This window comes from Dipodomys ordii, unplaced genomic scaffold, assembly GCF_000151885.1.
Source record: "Dipodomys ordii isolate 6190 unplaced genomic scaffold, Dord_2.0 Scaffold288, whole genome shotgun sequence".
Classification (NCBI taxonomy): Eukaryota; Metazoa; Chordata; class Mammalia; order Rodentia; family Heteromyidae; genus Dipodomys; species Dipodomys ordii.
In genome coordinates, this window is record NW_012267504.1 from 471,030 (window position 1) to 490,810 (window position 19,781).

Here is a 19,781-nt window from a genome sequence, read left to right on the forward strand (position 1 = left end):
TTTATCTCACTTCTTACTGAGGTTTGTGCAGCTTCTATTTTGCATGCATCTCTTGTTTGATATCCTGTATTTCTTTTGATAGTTCATCTTTGTGCTCTTTCAATTTCTGATCAATTTCTCACTTTATTTCTTAAGTCATTGCCTCCAGCAACCCTTGGATGTAGCTTTTGTCTTCCATTCCTGCTTTGCTCCCACTGGGGCTCTCCCCTGCGTGGCTGCTGGCTATTGAGGTTAGCTTGCTGTCCTGGGTGGTGGTAAACCTTGTAATTTTTCTCTGTGATTTTCACATGGGGGTTCAGGAGACTGATCTGCAATTTTGTTTTGGTGTGTCTGTCTTTGCTTGGTTGCTGATTCTGTATTGGTAGAGAGAGTCTGTGCCTGATCTGGGTTCCGTTGGGAGCCTATTTCCAGCTGCTGTTCTGACCTACTCAGGATTCTCGGCTCTCTGCTGTAGATTGCTGGCAGTTCCCGCCTTTGGAAGGGTTGAGCAGCCTAGACTGCTTGTGTTTGCTCCTATGGGTGCTCTTGGGAAGATCAGATGCTCTGGATGCACTGTCCCAGATACTGGAGTCTGCTATGGGCTCTTGATGTGTTTTTGTTTGTTTGTTTTGGGCTGGTTGTGGGCTTCAACTCTAGGTTTGGGTGCTGTCCCTCAGCTCTTCAGCTCAAGGCTGGCACCCTACCATTTGAGCCACAGCACCACTTCTGACCCTTTTTGCTTTTGTGATGCTGAGGAATCAGATCCAGGGCCTCATACAGCCAAGACTCTCACTCTGCTGCTGAGCCGCCTTATCTGTCTGAGCTCCTGCTTACTATCAGGTGCTGGCAACCTATGTTTCCCAATTCCCAGCCTAGAGTATATGGGTGAAGGTTTGGTGGGGTTTGGGCTTCTCTTTTCTTGAGCCTCCAGGTCTTTTGTTGTCACAGGCGTGCTTCCCGGGGAGTGCTCTTCCCTTTTCTTCTCCCCTCTGTTGAGGCGTATATTCAGCTTTTGACTTCAGTTGGGAGGAATTGGTTGTGTTGTTCAGGCACCAGATGCCCAGGCCTGGTTCCGGCCCCAGCCTGGAGCACGCTCATTAGGCCTGTGCTGATGTGTATACCACCTAGGTTATGCAGCCTGGGGTACACAGTTCAAATTTCTTCTACTGTTGGTAGTCTTGACCCAGGGGCGCTATTCCTGGCTTGGGCATTTAAGCTCCCTTCCAGGGGTGCTTTTGCTCTAGCCTGGCCAGTGGAGTGTGCTCCATGGGCTGGTGGAGCTCTAGAACAGTTCCCAGTTTTAGTGGGTCCTGTGGTCCGGGTGTTTGGGTAGGGAGTCCGGGTCAGGGTCTGGAGATTCCTTCCAGCTCTGGTCTCCCTTGAGGGATACACTGTCCCCTGTGGGGTACTCACCCTGGAGCTAGTTGTTTCTGTGTGGTGTAGATCGTCAGTTGCTGTTGCAATCTGAGTTCAGCTGGGGTGGTTGCGGGCTGGGCTGGGAGGTGGGGGCTCTGTGTAATTCTTTTATGTCTCTGCCTCTATCGAAGCTGTTGGGTCCACAGTGTCCATGCTCAGGCGGCTTCTGTGCGAGTGATCTGCAGGCAGCCCCCTGTGCCTCTGGAACCCCGGCGGCCCCCACCAGGTCATTGCGATCATGATCGGGTGGGTCTGGTGCTTCAGGCAGTTTCTGCGTGGGTGGTCTGCAGACAGCTCCCTTTGTCATACTGCCAGTGCCAGGCGGCTTTGGTGGGTTGGAGCCTCTCTGCTCGGGTGGAGAGTGAGGGGTGGGGATGGGACCCTCGTGGAGACTCCCAGCTGGTAGGTTTCTCTATTCGTGGCCATCAGCTGGTCTGCAAACCGGTACCTCAGGCGGCTTCTGCATGGGTGATCTGCAGGCGGCCCCCTGTGTCTCTGGGGCTCAGGCAGCCCCTGCCAGGCTGGCTGCTGTGCGGCCTGTAAAGGTTGAGGGAGGGGTCTTCGCTCTTCTCTGTTCTGAAATTCTTCTTTTCATCTCTTTCTTTGTTGTTATTTTCTACCTCCTGTTTTTCTCTGAGTGTTCGTCTTTTTGTTGTTGTTGGTCTCTTGGGGAGATTAAGCATTGGAACTCCAACTCTCTTTTTGGTTGGGGAGAGCTGTGGTGTTTCCCTGCTGCCCCGTTGCCATCTTGGTCCCCCATCCCAGGAAAGCATTTTAAAGATCACTTATAAGAGAATTTAATCTCCCCAGTATGAATTCTACTTTCTTTGTGCTCATATGCTCCTGTATGTTCTTGCCCTTTTGTTCATAACACAGTCTCATTAATAAGTGGCTATACTAAAAAAGATAAGAAAAGAAAATGACTGTACAGAGTCAAGAAATTCTAGCAAACTATCTGAAAATCTCATTGTGTATATCATTTGCACTTGTTTTCAAGTGCTGGTGTGACAAGTATACACTGGGGTAGCTGCCCACAATTGAAAGCAGTGATCCCAGAATAGCAATTACTCTCGTCTATGCTATATAAGATATATGTCTTTATCTTATATGTCATTGGTATGTTTTCTTTCTTTCTTTTATGCTAATCCTGGGAACTCAGGTCTTGGGCTCTGTCTGTCACTAAACATTTCAACTTAAGGCTAGAGTTCTAGCACTTGAGCCACAGCTCCACTCGTGGCACTTTTTGGTAGTTGAATAGAGATAAGAGTCTCACAAACATCCCTGCCCAACCTGGCTTCAAACCACAATCCTCAGATCTCAATCTCGTCAGTAATTAAGACTACAGGAATGAATCACTAGTACCTGTCTTACCTTATTCTTTGTGTTCCCCACTATTTACCCACATTCAGATGATTTTCATTCTCTTAATTTCCCAAAATATTTTTGAGTATTTGTCTTAAGGTGTTAATATAGACACATTGGGTAGTATAGTTAAAGCAAATGGGCATTTCTTAGCTGCACACAGAGACAAAATAAAGTATTTTCTGGTTTAATGACATTGTATCTATTCTTTTGACTATAAATAACAACTTTATCCACTACATTTTTCTTGCAGATAAGTGGAGTTCTTTTGGCCACATCCTTGTCGGCATTTCTTATGGTTTTCTTGATAATGGACAATCTAACTAGAGTGAAGTGAAATGAAAGTGTTGTTTTGGTTTTCATTTCCTTTATGACCAGAAATGATGAACATATTTTCATGTGTGTATTGAACATTGTTATTTCTTCTTCTGAGAAATCTCTCTTTAAGTCATTAGCTCATTTATAGCTCGGCTTGTTCTTTCTTTAAGGGCTAAGTATATTTATGGATCTTTAAGGATATTTTGAGCTTGAAGTATATTTTGGATATGAGGCTCTTCTCTGATGGATAGCTGGTAAACAAAAATCTCCTGTTCTGTGATCTTTCTATTAAGATTGTTACCTATGCCCTTTTCGGGGCAGAAACTTTTATGAGTGATGTACACTCATTTATCAATTCTGTCGTTCATTTGTTCTGATCCTGGTAGTTTCTGTAGAAAATTCTGATTTGTTCTTATGAGCCCACAATTTCCTCTACTCTTTCCTGTAAGTTTCATGATTTCTGGCTTTACATTGAAATCGTTGATTCATTTTGAATTGATGTGGGTGCAAGATTATGTGTGGACATCTAGTTTCAGTTTTCTATAAATCGATGTCCAGTTTTATTAGCATCAGTTTTTCAGCCTATAATTTTGGCTCTTTTACTGAATATCAGGTGGCTATATGTCTTTGTGTTCCTTTCTGGGACTTCTATTCTGTTCTATTGATTCTCTGGCCTACCATTTATTCAATACTAACCTGTCATAATTACTATGGCTCTGTAATAGAGTTTGAAGTTTAATAAAGCTATTCATCCTACACTGTTCTGACTGCTAAGTGTGGCTTTGGTGTTCATTTTCCTTTTTTTCCCCATGGATTTTTGGATTGTTTTCTCTCTCTATTTGAAGAATTTTGTTGGGATTTTTATTGATATTCCATTGAATTTGTAAATTGCTTTAGGTAGTATTGTGATTTCCCACAAGTTTAACTTTTCTAATGCAGGAGCATAAATTATCTTTCCAGCTGCTTAAGGTTTCTTCAATTTCCTTTTTCAAATATTTAAAGTTTTCACATGGAGTTCCTTCCCCTATCAGGTAATTTATAATTTTGAGGCAATTGCAAATGAGGTCGCTTTTCTAATTTCAGCCTTGATCAACAGCATAAACAAAGGCAATTCATTTTGGGGGTTGATTTCATACCTAGGTATGTTGCCAATGTTCCAGGTCAATTCTAGTAGCTTGGTGGAGGAGTTTTTGGAGTCCCTTCAATACAGTATAACGTCATCTGTGCAAAGGGTTAGTTTTACTTCTTGCTTCCCCATTTAATTCCCCTAATTGCTTTTATCTTACTTTACACTCTTGTTGGGAATTCCAATACTCTGTTGAAGAGTACCAGAGAGAATGGATATCCATATCGTGTTACTGATTTTAGGGAAAATGGCTTTACTTGCTGACCATTGAACATAATGCTGGCTGTAAGTTTGTCATATACAGCTTTTTTATACTGAGGAATATTCCAAGTATTCCTACCTCCTTCCAAGTTTTTATCACAAAGGAATTTTGGATCTTATAAAAGGCTTTTTCTGCATCTATCAAGATGATCATTTGGTTCTTTCCCTTGCTTCGGTTAATGTGTTGTAATATGTTAACTGACTGACATATGTTAAACCAGACTAATATTCCTGGGACAAATTTTCTCATCAATGTTTGACTTCTATTTGCTAGTATTTTGTTGCAAATTGCAATGTTCATATTGGAGATGGATCTGAAATTCCTTTCCTCTACCTGCACTTCTCTGGTTTCCATAGAATGAATAGTGTTCCCTTACTTTCTATTTCATTGAAGAGTTTGAGAATAATTGATAATTCTCCTTTATAAGTTTATTAGAATTCAGTTGTAAAACCATCTGTTCCTGAGTTTTTCCTGGAAGGGAGATTTGTTATTGCCAATTCAATCTCATTGTTTATGATGGGTCTTTTTATTCACTTTATTTTATTTGTTTGGTTTTATTTTTATTGTTACTGTAAAGATAGCATACAGAAGGTTAGTTACATGAGTTAAGTAATCTGTAATGAGGACAATTCTTTTATACCATGTCTCCCCTTCCCTCATTCTCTCCTACTCTTTTTCTGTCTTCACCCACAAGATGGCTAGTTCATTTTCCACAATGTCTAGAGAGTATCACTGTTGTACTTATTCATCTTTGTTCCACCATTTATGTGCCTTCCCTTATCCTCCCAAATACAAACACACAAAACAAAAGGTAAAGAGATTAACAAACCATAACAATGACAAATAAAAATGTCTTTCTTTTCTTTTCCTTGGAGTTCACTTCATAATATATTATTTTTTATGGTCATCTGTACACATCTATTGAGTCCTTGTCTACTACTCCAGTGCATATCCTCCCTTGCCTCTGTATGTTAAATCTAGGGTGCTATAAAATTTATCATCTCCCAGTATGTGTGTGTGTATACATACATACATATATATATACATACACACACACACACACACACACACACACACACAAACATATATATGTTGAATTTATACAGTGTGTTTACTTGTAGATTTATAGACATATCCTAATTACAGAAAATGAGAGAAAACTTGTAGCTTTTATTTTTTTGGCTGTGGTTTATGTGGCTTAATATAATTTTTTGAAGTCTTTCCCTTTCCTAAGGAATGGTATATTATTATTTTTTCTGTTGGATGAGTAGTATTCCATTGTGTATATATACCATATTTTCTTGTTCTATTTTTCCACTAAGGGACATCTACATTTATTCCATATCTTGGCTGTGGTAACCAATGCTGCAATAAACATGGTTGTGATTATGGCATTAGTGTGACCTGGGTTGCAATCCATTGGCTCAAAGTCCAGGAGTGAAATTATTGGGTCATAGGGAAGCTCTATTTTCAATCTTTTATGGACCTCCATACTGCTTTCCAGAGTAGTTGAATGAGTTTACATTCCCACCAACAGTTGGATGCCATTTTGGACACTTTTGCCAACATTTGTTGTTAGTTTTCCTGATAAAGGCTATTCTAATTGGAGTGAGGTAGAATCTCAGTATTATTTTGATTTGCCCTTCTCTTATGGCCAGAGATGTTGGCCACTTGTTCATGTGTCTGTTGGCCATTCTTTTTTCCTCCTTTGAGAGGTCTCTCTTTAAGTCTCTAGCCGAATTATTGATTAAGTAGTTGAGTTTTGGAGGTTTCTTTGACGGGGGTTAATTTTTTAGCTCTATGTGTAATTTAGATATTAGGCTTTTATGTGGTGTTTAGCAAATGAAGATTTTCTCCCAATCTGTGGGCTATTTCTTTGTTAGCTGTGACTCTTTCTAATTAGAAACTCCTCCCTTGATGCAATCCCATTTATCTAGTCTTTCTTTGATTTGTTGTGCTTGGAGATCTTTGTTTAGGAAGTTTTGCCCCATTTCTGGAGGGCTTAGGATTTCCCCTACCCTTTCTGTAGTATTTGCAACCTAACCACGCTTAAGTTGAGGTCTTTCATCCACTTAAGAGTTGATTCTGGTGCAAGATGATATATATGTAGCTAGCTTAAGTTTCCTGAATATAGATACTGAATTTTTCTAGAACCATTTTGTAAGAGTGTATCTTTCTTCCAAGCTGTGTTTTTGGCTCCCTAACCAAATATTAGGTGGCTATACGTTTGTGAGAAAGTTTCTGTGTTTTGTATTCCATTGTTTTTGTCCCCAGACCTATTCTTGTGAAAATATTAAACTATTTTTCTTACTATGGTTTTGAACTAAAGCTTGAAGATTGATACTGGTATTCTTCCAGGTTCTTCCTGCTATGGATTGATTTTGTTGTCCTGGGTCTTTCCGTATTCCACATGAATGTTTGGATTGATATCTCTATTTCTTTGAAGACAGTTGTTGGGATTTTAAAGTGTATTGCATTTAATTTGTAGATTTCTCTGTGAACAATTGCGATTTTCAAAATAGGAGCACAGGATGTTTTCCCATTTTGTTAAGTATGCTTCAATTTCTGATTCAGAGTCTTGAAGTTTTCACAATATAGATCCTTCCCATTTTGATGAAGAAATTCCAAAGTATATTATTTATTGTGAAGCTATTACAAATGATGTTTCTTTCTGACTTCAACATTGTTGGCAATTTCAACATTGGAAGGTGACTGATTTTTGTAGGTTGATTTTATAACCCACTACTTTGCCAAAGTTTTAAATCAACTCAAGTAGCTTGGGATAAGAATCTATAGGATTCTTTAAATAGAGGATCATATCATCGGCAAATGGGGATAGCTTTACTTTTTCTTCTATTTGGATCCCCTTTATTTGTTCCTTTTCTGTCTTTTCTCTTGGAAGCAATTCCAGAATTATGCTGAAGAGAAATGGAAAGAGTGGGCATCCTTGTCTGGTTCCTGATTCTAGAGGAAATTGTTTAAAGGTTTTCCCATTACATATAATGCTGGCACTAATTTGTCACATAGACCATTTATTATATTGAGGAACCTCCCATGGATTCTTAGCTTCCCAAGATGTTTTATTAAAAAGTGGTGCTGACCCTTGTGAAATGACTTCTCTGCATCTATTGAGATGATCAAGTGGTTCTTATCCTTGCTTCTGGTGATGTGATGAATTACATTAATTGATTGCATAAATTGAACCAGGTTTGCAATCCTGGAATGAATCCCATTTGATAATGAAGTATGATTTTTTTCATTAGTTACTGAATTTGCTTTGCTAGAAATTTGTTGAGAAGTTTTGCATCAATGTCTATCAAATGAATGGATGTATAGTTCTCTTTTATATTATATTATCTGGTTTTTTTATGAGTATTATGTTTGCTTCATAGAATGAGCTTGGTAGTGATCTTTCCATTCCTATTTCATTGAAGCGTTTGTGGAGTAAGAGAGTGAGTTCCCCTTTGCAGACTTTATAGCATACTGCTCTAAATCTGTCTGTTACTAAGCTTTCCTTGGATGGGAGATTCTTTATTGCTATTTCAATTGCATTCTTTGTTATGGGTCAATTTAGTTAAGGTAAATTTCCTTGGTTAAGTTTGGGACTATCAGTGTACTCTAAAGATGCTTCCTTTTTTTGCCATATTCTTGAATTTACTAGTATGAAGTTTTGTGGAATACTACCTAATAATAATGTGAATCTTTCATATCTCTGTAGTCATATTCCCATTTTCTTTTTTTTTTTTAATTTTGTCGGTCGTGGGCCTTGAACTCTGGGCCTTATCACTGTCCTTCAGATCTTCAGTTCAAGGCTAGCACCTTACCACTTGAGCTACAGCACTACTTCCGGTTTTCTGGTGGTTTACTGGAGATAAGAGTTTCACGGAGTTTCCTGCCCGGGCTGGCCTTATGTCGTGATCCTCAGATATCAGTCCCCTGAGTAGGTAGCATTACAGGCGTGAGCCACCGGTGCTCGGCTTCATATTCTCATTTTCATCTCTAATTTTTATTACTTTGTGTGTCTTTTCTTTTCTTAGTCGAATTTGTTAATGGTCTGTCAATTTTATTAACTTTTTTAAAGGACCAGCTTTTTGCTGTGTTCATCCTTTCTGTGGGTTTTTTTACCCTAAATTGTTGATTTCCGATTTATTTTTATTAGCTATTTCTATTTTGTTGTTTATTTATTTTATTGTTTATTTTGTTTTATTCTGTGTATTTCATTGTCTCTTTCTGACAATTAAGGATTTGGCTTTGTCCTGCTTTTCTCAGAGCCTGGGTTGCATCATTCAATGAATTTGGGTCTAGTATGGGACATAAAAATGGCAGTTGTCAGAGGAAAATTTATAGCTCTGAATATCAAGAAGTTGGAGAAAATTGAAGTTTTCTTTCCTTAAATGTTTGAAGAGTTATGGATTACTCCGTATTGAATCATTCATTTTCTACCAGTTTGAATCTTCCCTGTGATTGATTTTCTTGTTAAACTCTACTTTTATTGTATTGGCAGGATACAGCGTACCTATTCTTAGATTGTTTTCCTGTTCTTTAATGGTTCTGTCTTTTTGACTGAAAATTTTCATTTAATAGTTCATGTAGGAAATATCTGCAGGACTTACATTCTTTAACTGTGCTTGTCTGGGAACATCTTACTCCTTCCTTCATTACCAAATGATATCTATTTTCCATAAAATATTCCTGGTGGATAAATTCTGTATTTTAATCACCAATACTGTACATATTGTCAATACTATAAAACATGTAATACTAATGTATTCTACTGACTCTTACAGATTCTACTGAGGAGTCAGCAGTTTGGGAATCAGGGCAGAGCTATGTGTTGTCTCCAAATTGTGTTCTATTCTAGAGTATCTACCCTGTATTTATACTTCATTTGTGAGAACTTGATCATAAGGCAGCTTGGTGTAGATTTTAGATCAGAGATTTTATGATTGTTTCATATTTATGTAACTTACATTTTATCCTTGTCTATGCTAGGAATTTGAAAATCTGGCACGACTTATTAGAACAGACATTTAAAACTTTGGGCATTCCCAACCATTTGCTGCATGCACAAAATAGTATTATGTGCTTTTTGGAAAATGCTTTGTCAACTTTTATGAACCATTTTCACACATCTTCATTCTTATAGTTTATTCCTCCATATGTGTATGTACAATCAACTTTTCTTAAACCTCACCATTTTCTTCCATTTAGAAGATTTTGCTCACAGGATAGGCTTTCATTATGATTATTTCACATATATTTATACTACATGTTAAACAAGTTAATACTTTCATTTGTGTTTCCATCATGCCTCCATTGTTTCCTTTTAAAACAATGCCAGTTGATTTCATTATATTAATTTCTATAGAATATGTACACACACAACACACCCTTACACACATAGACAGGATACAGAGAAAGAAACTACATTATTTTGTTTTTCTTTCTTTCGTTCTACAGGTTTGTTTGTTTTTTAGTATCTCAATCTAAATATATTGGCAAGAGAGTAGCCATCACTGCATTTTACCATGGTGGGCTTGGAAGTGAGATTTCAATGTAAAGCTTCCTTACAATTCTCTCATCATCCACTGAATTTGAGATTCTCTTTATGATAATGATTTCATTGGAGTTGGATGCATCCCTTTTGTTTTGGTGCATAAATAAAAATGAACACCCCTCACTTGTATTTGAGCTCTTGTTTGGGTTGATATTGCAGGAAGAGCTGTTCAATATGTTGGGTGTGTGAGAAGACATTGCTATAAAATCTTTCATAACTAAGTTTGTAAAAGTTGCCCTTAAATTGAACATTGGATCGTTAGACTGGCCACATCAACACAAAACATAAACTTATTTTTCACAAAGATGTATTGAGTTGTTCTAAGATAGAGGCAAGAGAATATTTGCAATCTCAAGAAAACCTAATATGAAGGACAACTATCATGAGGTAGTGGGGGGGAGAAGTGCTGTTTCTCTCATTCTATCTCTCTCTCTCTCATCTTAAATAAGTTTCTGAATCACATTCATGACAAATTCCCCTCATGTCCTTACCTAGTTCAATATATAAGCATAAGACTCTACATTCACATTCCTTGCTAATTAAGGGTAATATTATGATTTGTTCAGTAGCAAAGAAGCAAGCATTCAACCCAGAAAAATCACAAGTTTTGAAATACTCCTCCTCAATTTCTATGCTCATGTAGGATCTTCAAGAACTATCAGTTTGTTTTGGCTTTGGTTTTTGCTGTTGAGGAAATCAACAAAAATCCTGTTCTTTTACATAACATGACTCTGGGACTTGATATCTATGATGTTGAATTCAGAGCTTGGACAATGTTTAAGAATCCCTTCATTTGGCTCTTTGGAAAATACAAGATTCCAAACTACTCTTGTATGAGAGACAGGAGGTCTACAGCAGTACTTACAGGACCATCAGGAATAACATCTAACCAGATTGGGACATTGCTGGGACTCTACAGATTTCCACAGGTGAGGGTGGGAAGTTTATAAAAATGTCTAATGTGGTGCGATTTCAGGTGTTAAAAGAGGGTGAAAGGAAGACACTCAATTTATAGAACTATTACATTTTGTGATATGAAAGAATAACTACTCAAAGATAGTGGGATATGTATAGTCCATTGTTTGGAAAAGAAGATTGGAAAGAATTCAAGCAGACAAATGCTTATTTATTCCTTAAAGCTATATTAATAATGTTCTTTAATAAGTTAGGAAATGGAAAATGACTTTGCAGTTTGCAGATATGTTGAGCAGGGTATTCATGGTTCACACCTATATTCCAAGCTACTCAGAAAACTTGTATCTTCAATTAACCAACAAGGAGCACAATGTGATGTGTAACTCAAATGGTAGAGCACCAGTCTAGAGGGGGAAAAAGCCAAGGAAGTGCAAGAGGCCATGTGTTTGTATCCCTGTATTGGCATGCACATAAATATACACACTCATACACACTTGGGAATATATAGGTTGAAAGAAGAAAGTCAGCATCAGAACAAGAAATGGTAAATGTGTTCTCTTGTAGATGAAAGTCATATCTAAAATATGATTACGTAATGTGAAAAAATATGGAACATGCACATAGCCATTTACATACACACATGGTATATGTAGGAATGGAACACCATGGGTTAAATTTTCTGATCTACTAACAGTATAAAAAAGAACACCAGAGAGATGAATTACACCTTGTCTGACTGGAATAGATGTTAAGGGAAAAAGACAGATGAATAAAAAATGGACAGTTGGAATAAACAACTTAATATTCAATGTATCTATTTGGAAATGGAATTTGTAAAGTCAGAGAGTGGTTGGGGTTGATATAGATGTAATGTGTTGATAGAGTTATTGATAAAGATCAACAGACATTTACAAATCATTACATTGTACTTTAAAAAACAACAAAACTAGCTTCTACCTACTTCAACTGGTTCTTAACCTACTTTAAGACTGAGATTGTGTTGCATGGCAAGCTCCTCATTCATGAATTTTCTTTCCGTTTAGTTTACCTTTGGGTCTTTTGATCATACCCTGAGTGACCATAACAAGTTTCCTGCTCTCTATCAGATGGCCCCAAAGGACACATCAATGGCCATAGCCATTGTCTCCTTACTGCTTCACTTCAACTGGAACTGGGTGGGGCTGTTGACCTCACAGGATGAGAATGGTTCATGGTTTCTGGCTGAATTGAAAGAAGAGATGGCCAAAAACAAAGTTTGTGTAGCCTATGAGCTAGTTGTCTCAACCCAAGACCTGTCATATTTATTCAGAGTGATGGCAGTTTATAACAAGATCAATAATTCTTCAGCAAGTGTTCTCATCATATATGGTGATAAAGATTCCCTAATATCTATAATAATGAGTCTTGAGCAAATTTTAATACAAGGCAAAGTTTGTGTCATGAATTTACAGTGGGATTTCACCATGAAAACGGGATATTTCATGCTAGGCTCATTGCATGTACCTCTTATTTTCACACACCATCATGTAAATGTTTCTGGATTCACAGATTTTGTCAAGGCAGTTAATCCTTCCAAATACCCAGAAGATATTTTCCTTGCTAGGCTGTGGTTTCTGTCATTTAATTGCTCAGATGCAGAGTCTGACTGTGTAATATGGGACAACTGTCCTCCTGACACCTCTTTGGATTGGTTGCCTGGACATATTTTTGACATGACTATGTCTGGATACAGCTATAATATATACAAAACTGTATATGCTGTGGCCCAGGCTCTCCATGAGATGCTTCTTCTTCAAACGGAAGTTCACACAATGGGAAATAGGAAAGGAACAGTGCCTTCCCCTGCACAGGTACTTATTTCACCTTTGGAGGGCACACACCATTAGCAAAGACTCTTGTTGTGAGAATTCTCACTGTATGAATTTCTAAAGTTCTGCATATATCCATGTATTTATATATGTATATATACACACGTTTAAATAAAGGTTTTTAATCATCAGGCATACATATTTTGGTTTCTTTGTTAATATATGATTTTATTGCAAAGATACTGTACAGAGTGCTTACATTTCCTCTTGAGCATTGTTATCTTCTTTGTTTCTGCCCTACCATCCCTTCCCTCCCCACCTTCCCTTCTCTCAATTCCTCCACCCCCATGTTAAGTTCATTTTCAGCATAGTGTCTTGTACATCTCATTGTTGCCATAAGTCAACCTGTATCCTCATTTCATTATTTTATTACTTTGCTTCCTCTCCCCATATTAGAGAAATGTATATAGAGGATTCAGGTCACTGGAATCAATTAAAATCAAAATAGGGATTATACCATGTGGGAAGAACTTAAAAATTCACATAGTACATTATTAGTATATTAAAAACAACAGCAACAAAGATAAAACCTCTTGTGTCTCTACCTTGGGTCCTTTTCGCTTAGCATTATATTGTAAGATCATTTGTACATATCTTTTGACATTTCTGCTTGTCTGCTAAGATTATCCTACGTGTGTACTAGTTACTGCAAATAAAAGAATCCATGGACCTATGTGTCTTTGTTCCTGGCTTACTTCAGTTAATAATTCTTTCAGATGGATGCATAGAATTGAATTCATATATAGATAGATAGATAGATAGATAGATAGATAGATAGATAGATAGATAGATAGATATAATACTTTCTTGAGGGCTGTGTGCGTTTGTTCCATATCTTAGCTATGGTTTATTATGCTGCAATAGATGTGCTCATAATTTTACTTTGGCTTTGTTTATGATTGTTTGCATAAATGCCTAAAAGTGGGATTACTGGGTCATAGGGGTGCTCTATGTGGAATCATTTGAGGAAACTCCATAGTGCTTCCAAAGTGGTTGAACAAGTTCACACTCCCACCAACAATGCACTAGGACTCCCTTTTGGCCACATCCCTTCCATCATCTGGTGTTATTAGATTTCTGGATTATATCTATTATAACTAGGGTGAGGTGGAATCTCAAAGCTGTTTTGATTTGCATTTTTATGGCCAGAGAGTTTAATGATTTCTTCATTTGTCTATTGACCATTTGTTGTTGGGGGATTTAATATTTTGTGTTCTAACTATTCTTTAGATATGAGTTTCTTGTGGGCATCCTATTGATCTTGTTAGCTATGTCCCATGTCATGCAGAAACTCTGCAATTTAAGGTAATCCCATTTGTCCAATCATTGTTTGATTTCTTGTGCTTCTGTGTCCTCATTAAGAAAATTTCAGCATATGCCAAGGAAGCCTAGAGTTTCTCCTATTCCCTCCTGTAAAGTTTTCAGGGTGTCTGCTTTACTTTGAGGTATTTGTTCCATTTGGAGATGACTCAGTGCAGGGTGATATATAAAGATCTAGCTTAATTCTCTACAGATGTTTAACCAACTTTGTCACCACCATTTACTGAAGGGTCTTATTTCTTCCATTCTAGTTTTTTAGCTCCCTCACTGAAAATGAGTTGGCTATAGGTCTGTGGGTTCATTTCTATGTGTTCAGTTCTATGCCATTGGTCATCAAATATGTTCTTGTGCCAGTACCAAGCTGTTTTGATGACTATTACTTTGTAGCAGAGTTTGAAATTTGATATTGATATTTCTCCATCACTGTTCTTTCTGTTAAGGATTGTTTTTCTATTTGGTGCCTTTATTGCTTGATGTGAATTTTTGGATTCTTCTATTTCATAGAAAAATGAGGTTGGGATATTAATAGCTACCACATTGAATCAGGAGCATTTTTACTGCATGTTTTCTGTTTTAAGTCTGGGATGTAATTCACCGTATAGTGTTGTTATTTTAGCTGCACCTTTTCCTGAAAAACATCCAGTATTACAATCCTGCTGGAGATCAAGTGATTTGGGATGAGAAAAGCAAAGTGGAGCCAGAGTATGACATTCTGAATATTTGGAACTTTCCAGAAGGCCTTGAACTTGCAGTGAAAGTAGGAAAGTTTTCTCCATACACTCTACATGGCAATCAACTGTCTTTATCTGAAGATTTGTTAGAGTGGGCCATAGGAACCACAGAGGTGGGTTTGATCTAATCCTAATAATTTTTAAGGACACACAAATCAGCAAAAGTCTCCTTTTTCGTGTATACCTGGCTGAGTTTTAGCAACTTGCTCCCATAGTCCTAGCTACTCAGATAGTGGAGATCTGAGTATCATGGTTAAATATCAGCCCAAACAGGAAAATCAGTGAGACTGTTAAGTCCATTTAACCACTAACCATCTAGAAGTTAGCTATGTTTCCAGTACCAGAGTGGTAACTTTGAGCATAAAGGCTCAAATCTGTTACCAATATCTTGATTTATAACATAGTGATAAAGTACCTGTGGAGTTTCTTTCCAGGGTTGAAAGTTTTCTTTTGTTCCCTTCTGTGGAGAATAATTTAATGGTTAATTGGCATGCTACTTAACCAACATTGGTGAAAGGGGTCCTCAAAGGCACCTCTGAGAATATTACCTCACCATGGACTGTAGAAAATGAAGAAGATACCATGGGCCTGAGGTTCACATAACACTACATAAAGGAGGTCTTCCTTCTTCTATTCTCCATATCTCAGATGAACAGGAGGCAAGGTATGGCATGAATTCAAAGAAAGCCCATAGGACTGTACATTAGGAATTACTTTCTCAGCACTACTTTCCACCTTTTAAAGATCTCATACTTCACAAGGATTCCACAGTCTAGAAATCAAGGTTGAAGCACATAAGCCTTTGTGAATTATGGAATATGGACTTTATAACAGAATTCAATTAGTTGACTGCTTTTATATTCATAGAAACATTTTGTTTAGTAATCAATTAATTAAAACAATGCACTCTGTGAAGTGTTAGATAGAAATCTGAACAGTTACTGACACATCCATGATTTTCCTCAGACTCCTCACTCTATCTGCAGTGAGAGTTGTGTTCCTGGATTCAGAACATCTCATCAGGAGGAAAAAGCAACCTGTTGCTTTGATTGTACGCCTTGCCCAGAGAATGAGATTGCTAATGTCACAGGTAATTCTATGACTTATTAAGAAATTGTTCCTCCTACCCTAGTTGTCCTCAACCCAAACAAATCAATGCAAATGTTGTATATTTGGACTACACAGAAAATTTTGCTTCAAATATTATAACACTCCAACGAATATCTTTTCAATACGTGTGAGAATCATAGAAGGAAAAAAAACTTGAATAAAAATAGATGGAAATACTAGGAGGTTGTGATTTCAAAAGAAACAAAAATGCTGTTATGAGAGTAAACGGTGTTATATTAAGAACACCCCAGATGTGAACAATTTTTTAAATTCTTTGAAGAAGAAGTTCATAACAAGAACTAATGGTAGTTTACATTTCGCACCAGATATGGAGCATTGTATGAAGTGTCCAGATCATCAGTATGCCAACACACAGAGAAACCAGTGCCTCCTGAAAGCTGCAAGTTTCCTGGCTTTTGGAGATCCCTTGGGCATGGCTCTGGCATGCATGGCTCTTTGCTTCTCTATGCTAACTCTTGTTGTTCTTGGAGTGTTTGTGAAACACAAAGACAGTGCCATTGTCAAGGCCAATAACCGGACTCTCAGCTACATCTTGCTCATCTCCCTCATTTTGTGTTTCCTCTGTTCCTTGCTCTTTCTTGGCCATCCCAACACAGTCACCTGCATCCTACAGCAGATCACATTTGGGATTGTGTTCACTGTGGCTGTTTCCACAGTGTTGGCTAAAACAGTGACTGTGGTTCTGGCCTTCAAGGCCACTTCTCCAGGGAGAAGGATAAGGTGGCTGCTGGTATCTGGGGCTCCTAACTTCATCATCCCCACCTGCACTTTGATCCAGGTGACCATCTGTGGACTCTGGCTGGGAACCTCTCCTCCCTTTGTGGACACAGATGCACACTCTGAACATGGCCATATCATCATTCTGTGCAACAAGGGCTCCCTCACCGCCTTCTACTGTGTCCTGGGATACCTGGGCTCCCTGGCCCTGGTCAGCTTCACTGTGGCTTTTTTGGCCAGGAACCTGCCTGACACCTTCAATGAAGCCAAGTTCCTGACCTTCAGCATGCTGGTGTTCTGCAGTGTGTGGCTCACCTTCCTGCCTGTCTACCACAGTGCCAAGGGGAAAGTCATGGTGGCAGTGGAGATCTTCTCCATCTTGGCCTCTAGTGCAGGGCTTCTAGGCTGTATATTTGTTCCAAAGTGCTACAACATCTTGTTAATGCCAAATAAAAATTCTCCATATGGTTTTAGGGATAAAAGACATAGTAGAAATATGCAAACTTATGATTAAGCTCAGAGATTTGATTAGTGTACAGAAGATGTGATCTAAGTCTACAGTAATTATCTGTTCTTGTAATAGTTTATATTATGGAATTTTTATTTCAAAGAATAAGGATCTTTTGTGCATTTTTCTTGTACTGGTAGACACAGGTGATGGTGATCACCATTTAAAATAAAAATTTTCTTCTATATTTTTAGTTCCTCCTATTTAACTGCGATTAATCCTATCATCTCGTTAATGTCTTTTCACTACTGTCCTTTTCTATAACTTTTCTCATTTTTATGCATATTACTTTCCAGGCTGCCCATCACCATGTTTCAGAGTACTCCAACCCATTGCATTAATATACTTCTCCTCACAAATTTGCATGTTTTAATATTATTCCTAGAGATTGTTTTGTTCAATTCTTGTTTATTTTTACTCACACATTCTCCTTTTGAAATTATCCTGAGTCTCTTTTGTGTGACCTTTCCCTCTGTTCTGGTCTTTCTTTTTCTTTTTCTCTCTCCATCTCCTTCTGTGTCTTTCTCTTCTGTCTCACACTAATTCCCTCATATAACTTAGCAAGGACTTGTATATGTTACTGGAAACACACTTTCATTTATGATTAGCATGGACAAGATTTTTTATTTTCTCTGAGATTAAAGTCTGTAATGCATAAAAGTTATTCCCTTAAAGCATGGATATTCTTTTTATTTTATCATTGATTAATCACGCTTTATTAATTTCACACAGATTTTGGAATATTAAATATATATAAAGTTATTTATTGTAATGTTATCACTTCTGAAAATCTCTTAAATTGAACAATTTCATCTGTCACATTTCAAGACTTAATTTGATAAGGAAGCATTACTTACAGTTTTTAATACATTGATTTAATGGGTTCTAAACTACTTTTACAGAATCACATATTTAAAACATATGGACACAATTGCACTCATTTCTTTTCTCTTCTAGTGTTGATTACATGTTTCTTCTGATATTAATTAAATTCATTTATGCATGATTCAACTCAAGGCCTATAATGCCCGCTAATTTTTCACTCTTGCTTTCTTTACCTCTTGAACCATAGTTCCATTGGTCTCCATTTGTTCACTGATTGGAAGTAAGTGATCCTGCCCAGGCTGACTTAGAACTTTTTCTCACGTTTGTATTTCTAATAAATAAATGGCTATGTAACTTTCTATAGCTTTCTATAAATTAAATTTTAGTTGAAAATATAACAATGGGTAGGCCAAAAACATTGTGTGCATGCACTTTTGATGTAGGCATGCTATTTAACAAATGAAAATGTAAATAATTTCCTACTTCCTCAATATGATAATGAAAATATAATCAAAATACTCATCAGTTTCTATTGAGTTGTCTACCATCCTTATTTATAGAAGAAATTTCAGTAATATGGTAGCGTTTATATTATTGAATGAAATACTGAATCCTCATTGGGTAAAGTGAAATTGTTGGTAGTATATGTAATCTCAGTGATTTTGCACAATATTTTGTACTGCTTGCTAATTTTTCTTAGGATTTCAGAAAACTTGCACAACACATTTTCTTTTAAATGAAAAAAATGAAAAGAATATTTCCATGGTTAGATTGATGTGTTGAAGCAAGATTGGATGGATAAGGTACCAGAAGAAAGTAAATGCCATATAAAGGAGTTCATGGATAAATAGAAGGTCAGAAGTAAGTAAGAAGGGAGCAAGGACCATGTAGCCATATGAATTTGTGTGTTACAATAAACCTTTATTCATGAGAAGCAGCCTGGATTTGACACTTGGGTCATGGTTTACTAATCTTCCTTGTCTGTGTGAGGGCGGGGGTGGTGTATGTTTGGGTATGGTATTGGGAATCAAATGCCTTATGTTTTTATCTTATTTTTGTACCTTTGCAAAGGTTTGGATATATTCTACCAACTATTAAGGATTTCATATGTATGGATGAAAATAAAATATCTGAGGTCATTAATATAATTTAAATATATAGAGTAAATACATTATAATGGACACAAGATCATTTGGACAAAAGAGTTTATGTGTCCACTTAAAACTAACATAATGAAACTCATGTTATACTGTAACCCCTGTGTAGATAACCTATATAATAAAATGTATATAATAAAGAAAATACTGCTTTCCAAAGTGGTTGAATAAGTTTTTCCCCTTCCCCTCCACAATTTATACCGACATCAAATATAGTGAAAGCAGGGGTTATACTGTTGGGGAGGGACATACAAAGCAAAAAATAAATAATCTTATAAATGCGTTAGAAACAAATGCATGAAAGAAAAAAAAACATTTAAATACATATCTAAGGGTTCATTTTCCTAACGACACATTATCTGACCTTTTCAGTTTGACTCATTCATATACTAGATATTGCAAATAAGGGAAACAATGGGACCTATGTTTCTTTGGGCTTGGCTTACTTCACTTAATATAATTTTTGCCAAGCCTTTCCATTTCCTAACAAATGGGGCAATGTCATTCTTTCTGATGGCGGCATAGAATTCCCTTGTGTATATATACCACATTTTCTTGATCCATTCATCTACTGAGGGGCATCTGGGTT

The 19,781-nt window shown here is 37.2% G+C and overlaps 1 protein-coding gene across 1 annotated transcript in view; it reads left to right on the top strand.

Moving 5' to 3' along the window:
• Positions 1-17,216, top strand: part of LOC106001352 (vomeronasal type-2 receptor 116-like) — a 32,214-nt gene extending 14,998 nt beyond the window's left edge. Inside the window, exons 3-7 of the mRNA XM_013036461.1 lie at positions 10,664-10,949; positions 11,979-12,785; positions 14,740-14,967; positions 15,821-15,944; positions 16,291-17,216. Coding sequence (XP_012891915.1) covers positions 10,664-10,949; positions 11,979-12,785; positions 14,740-14,967; positions 15,821-15,944; positions 16,291-17,216 — 2,371 coding nt within the window. The remainder of the gene's footprint in view (positions 1-10,663; positions 10,950-11,978; positions 12,786-14,739; positions 14,968-15,820; positions 15,945-16,290) is intronic.
• The last annotated feature ends 2,565 nt before the right edge of the window (positions 17,217-19,781 follow it).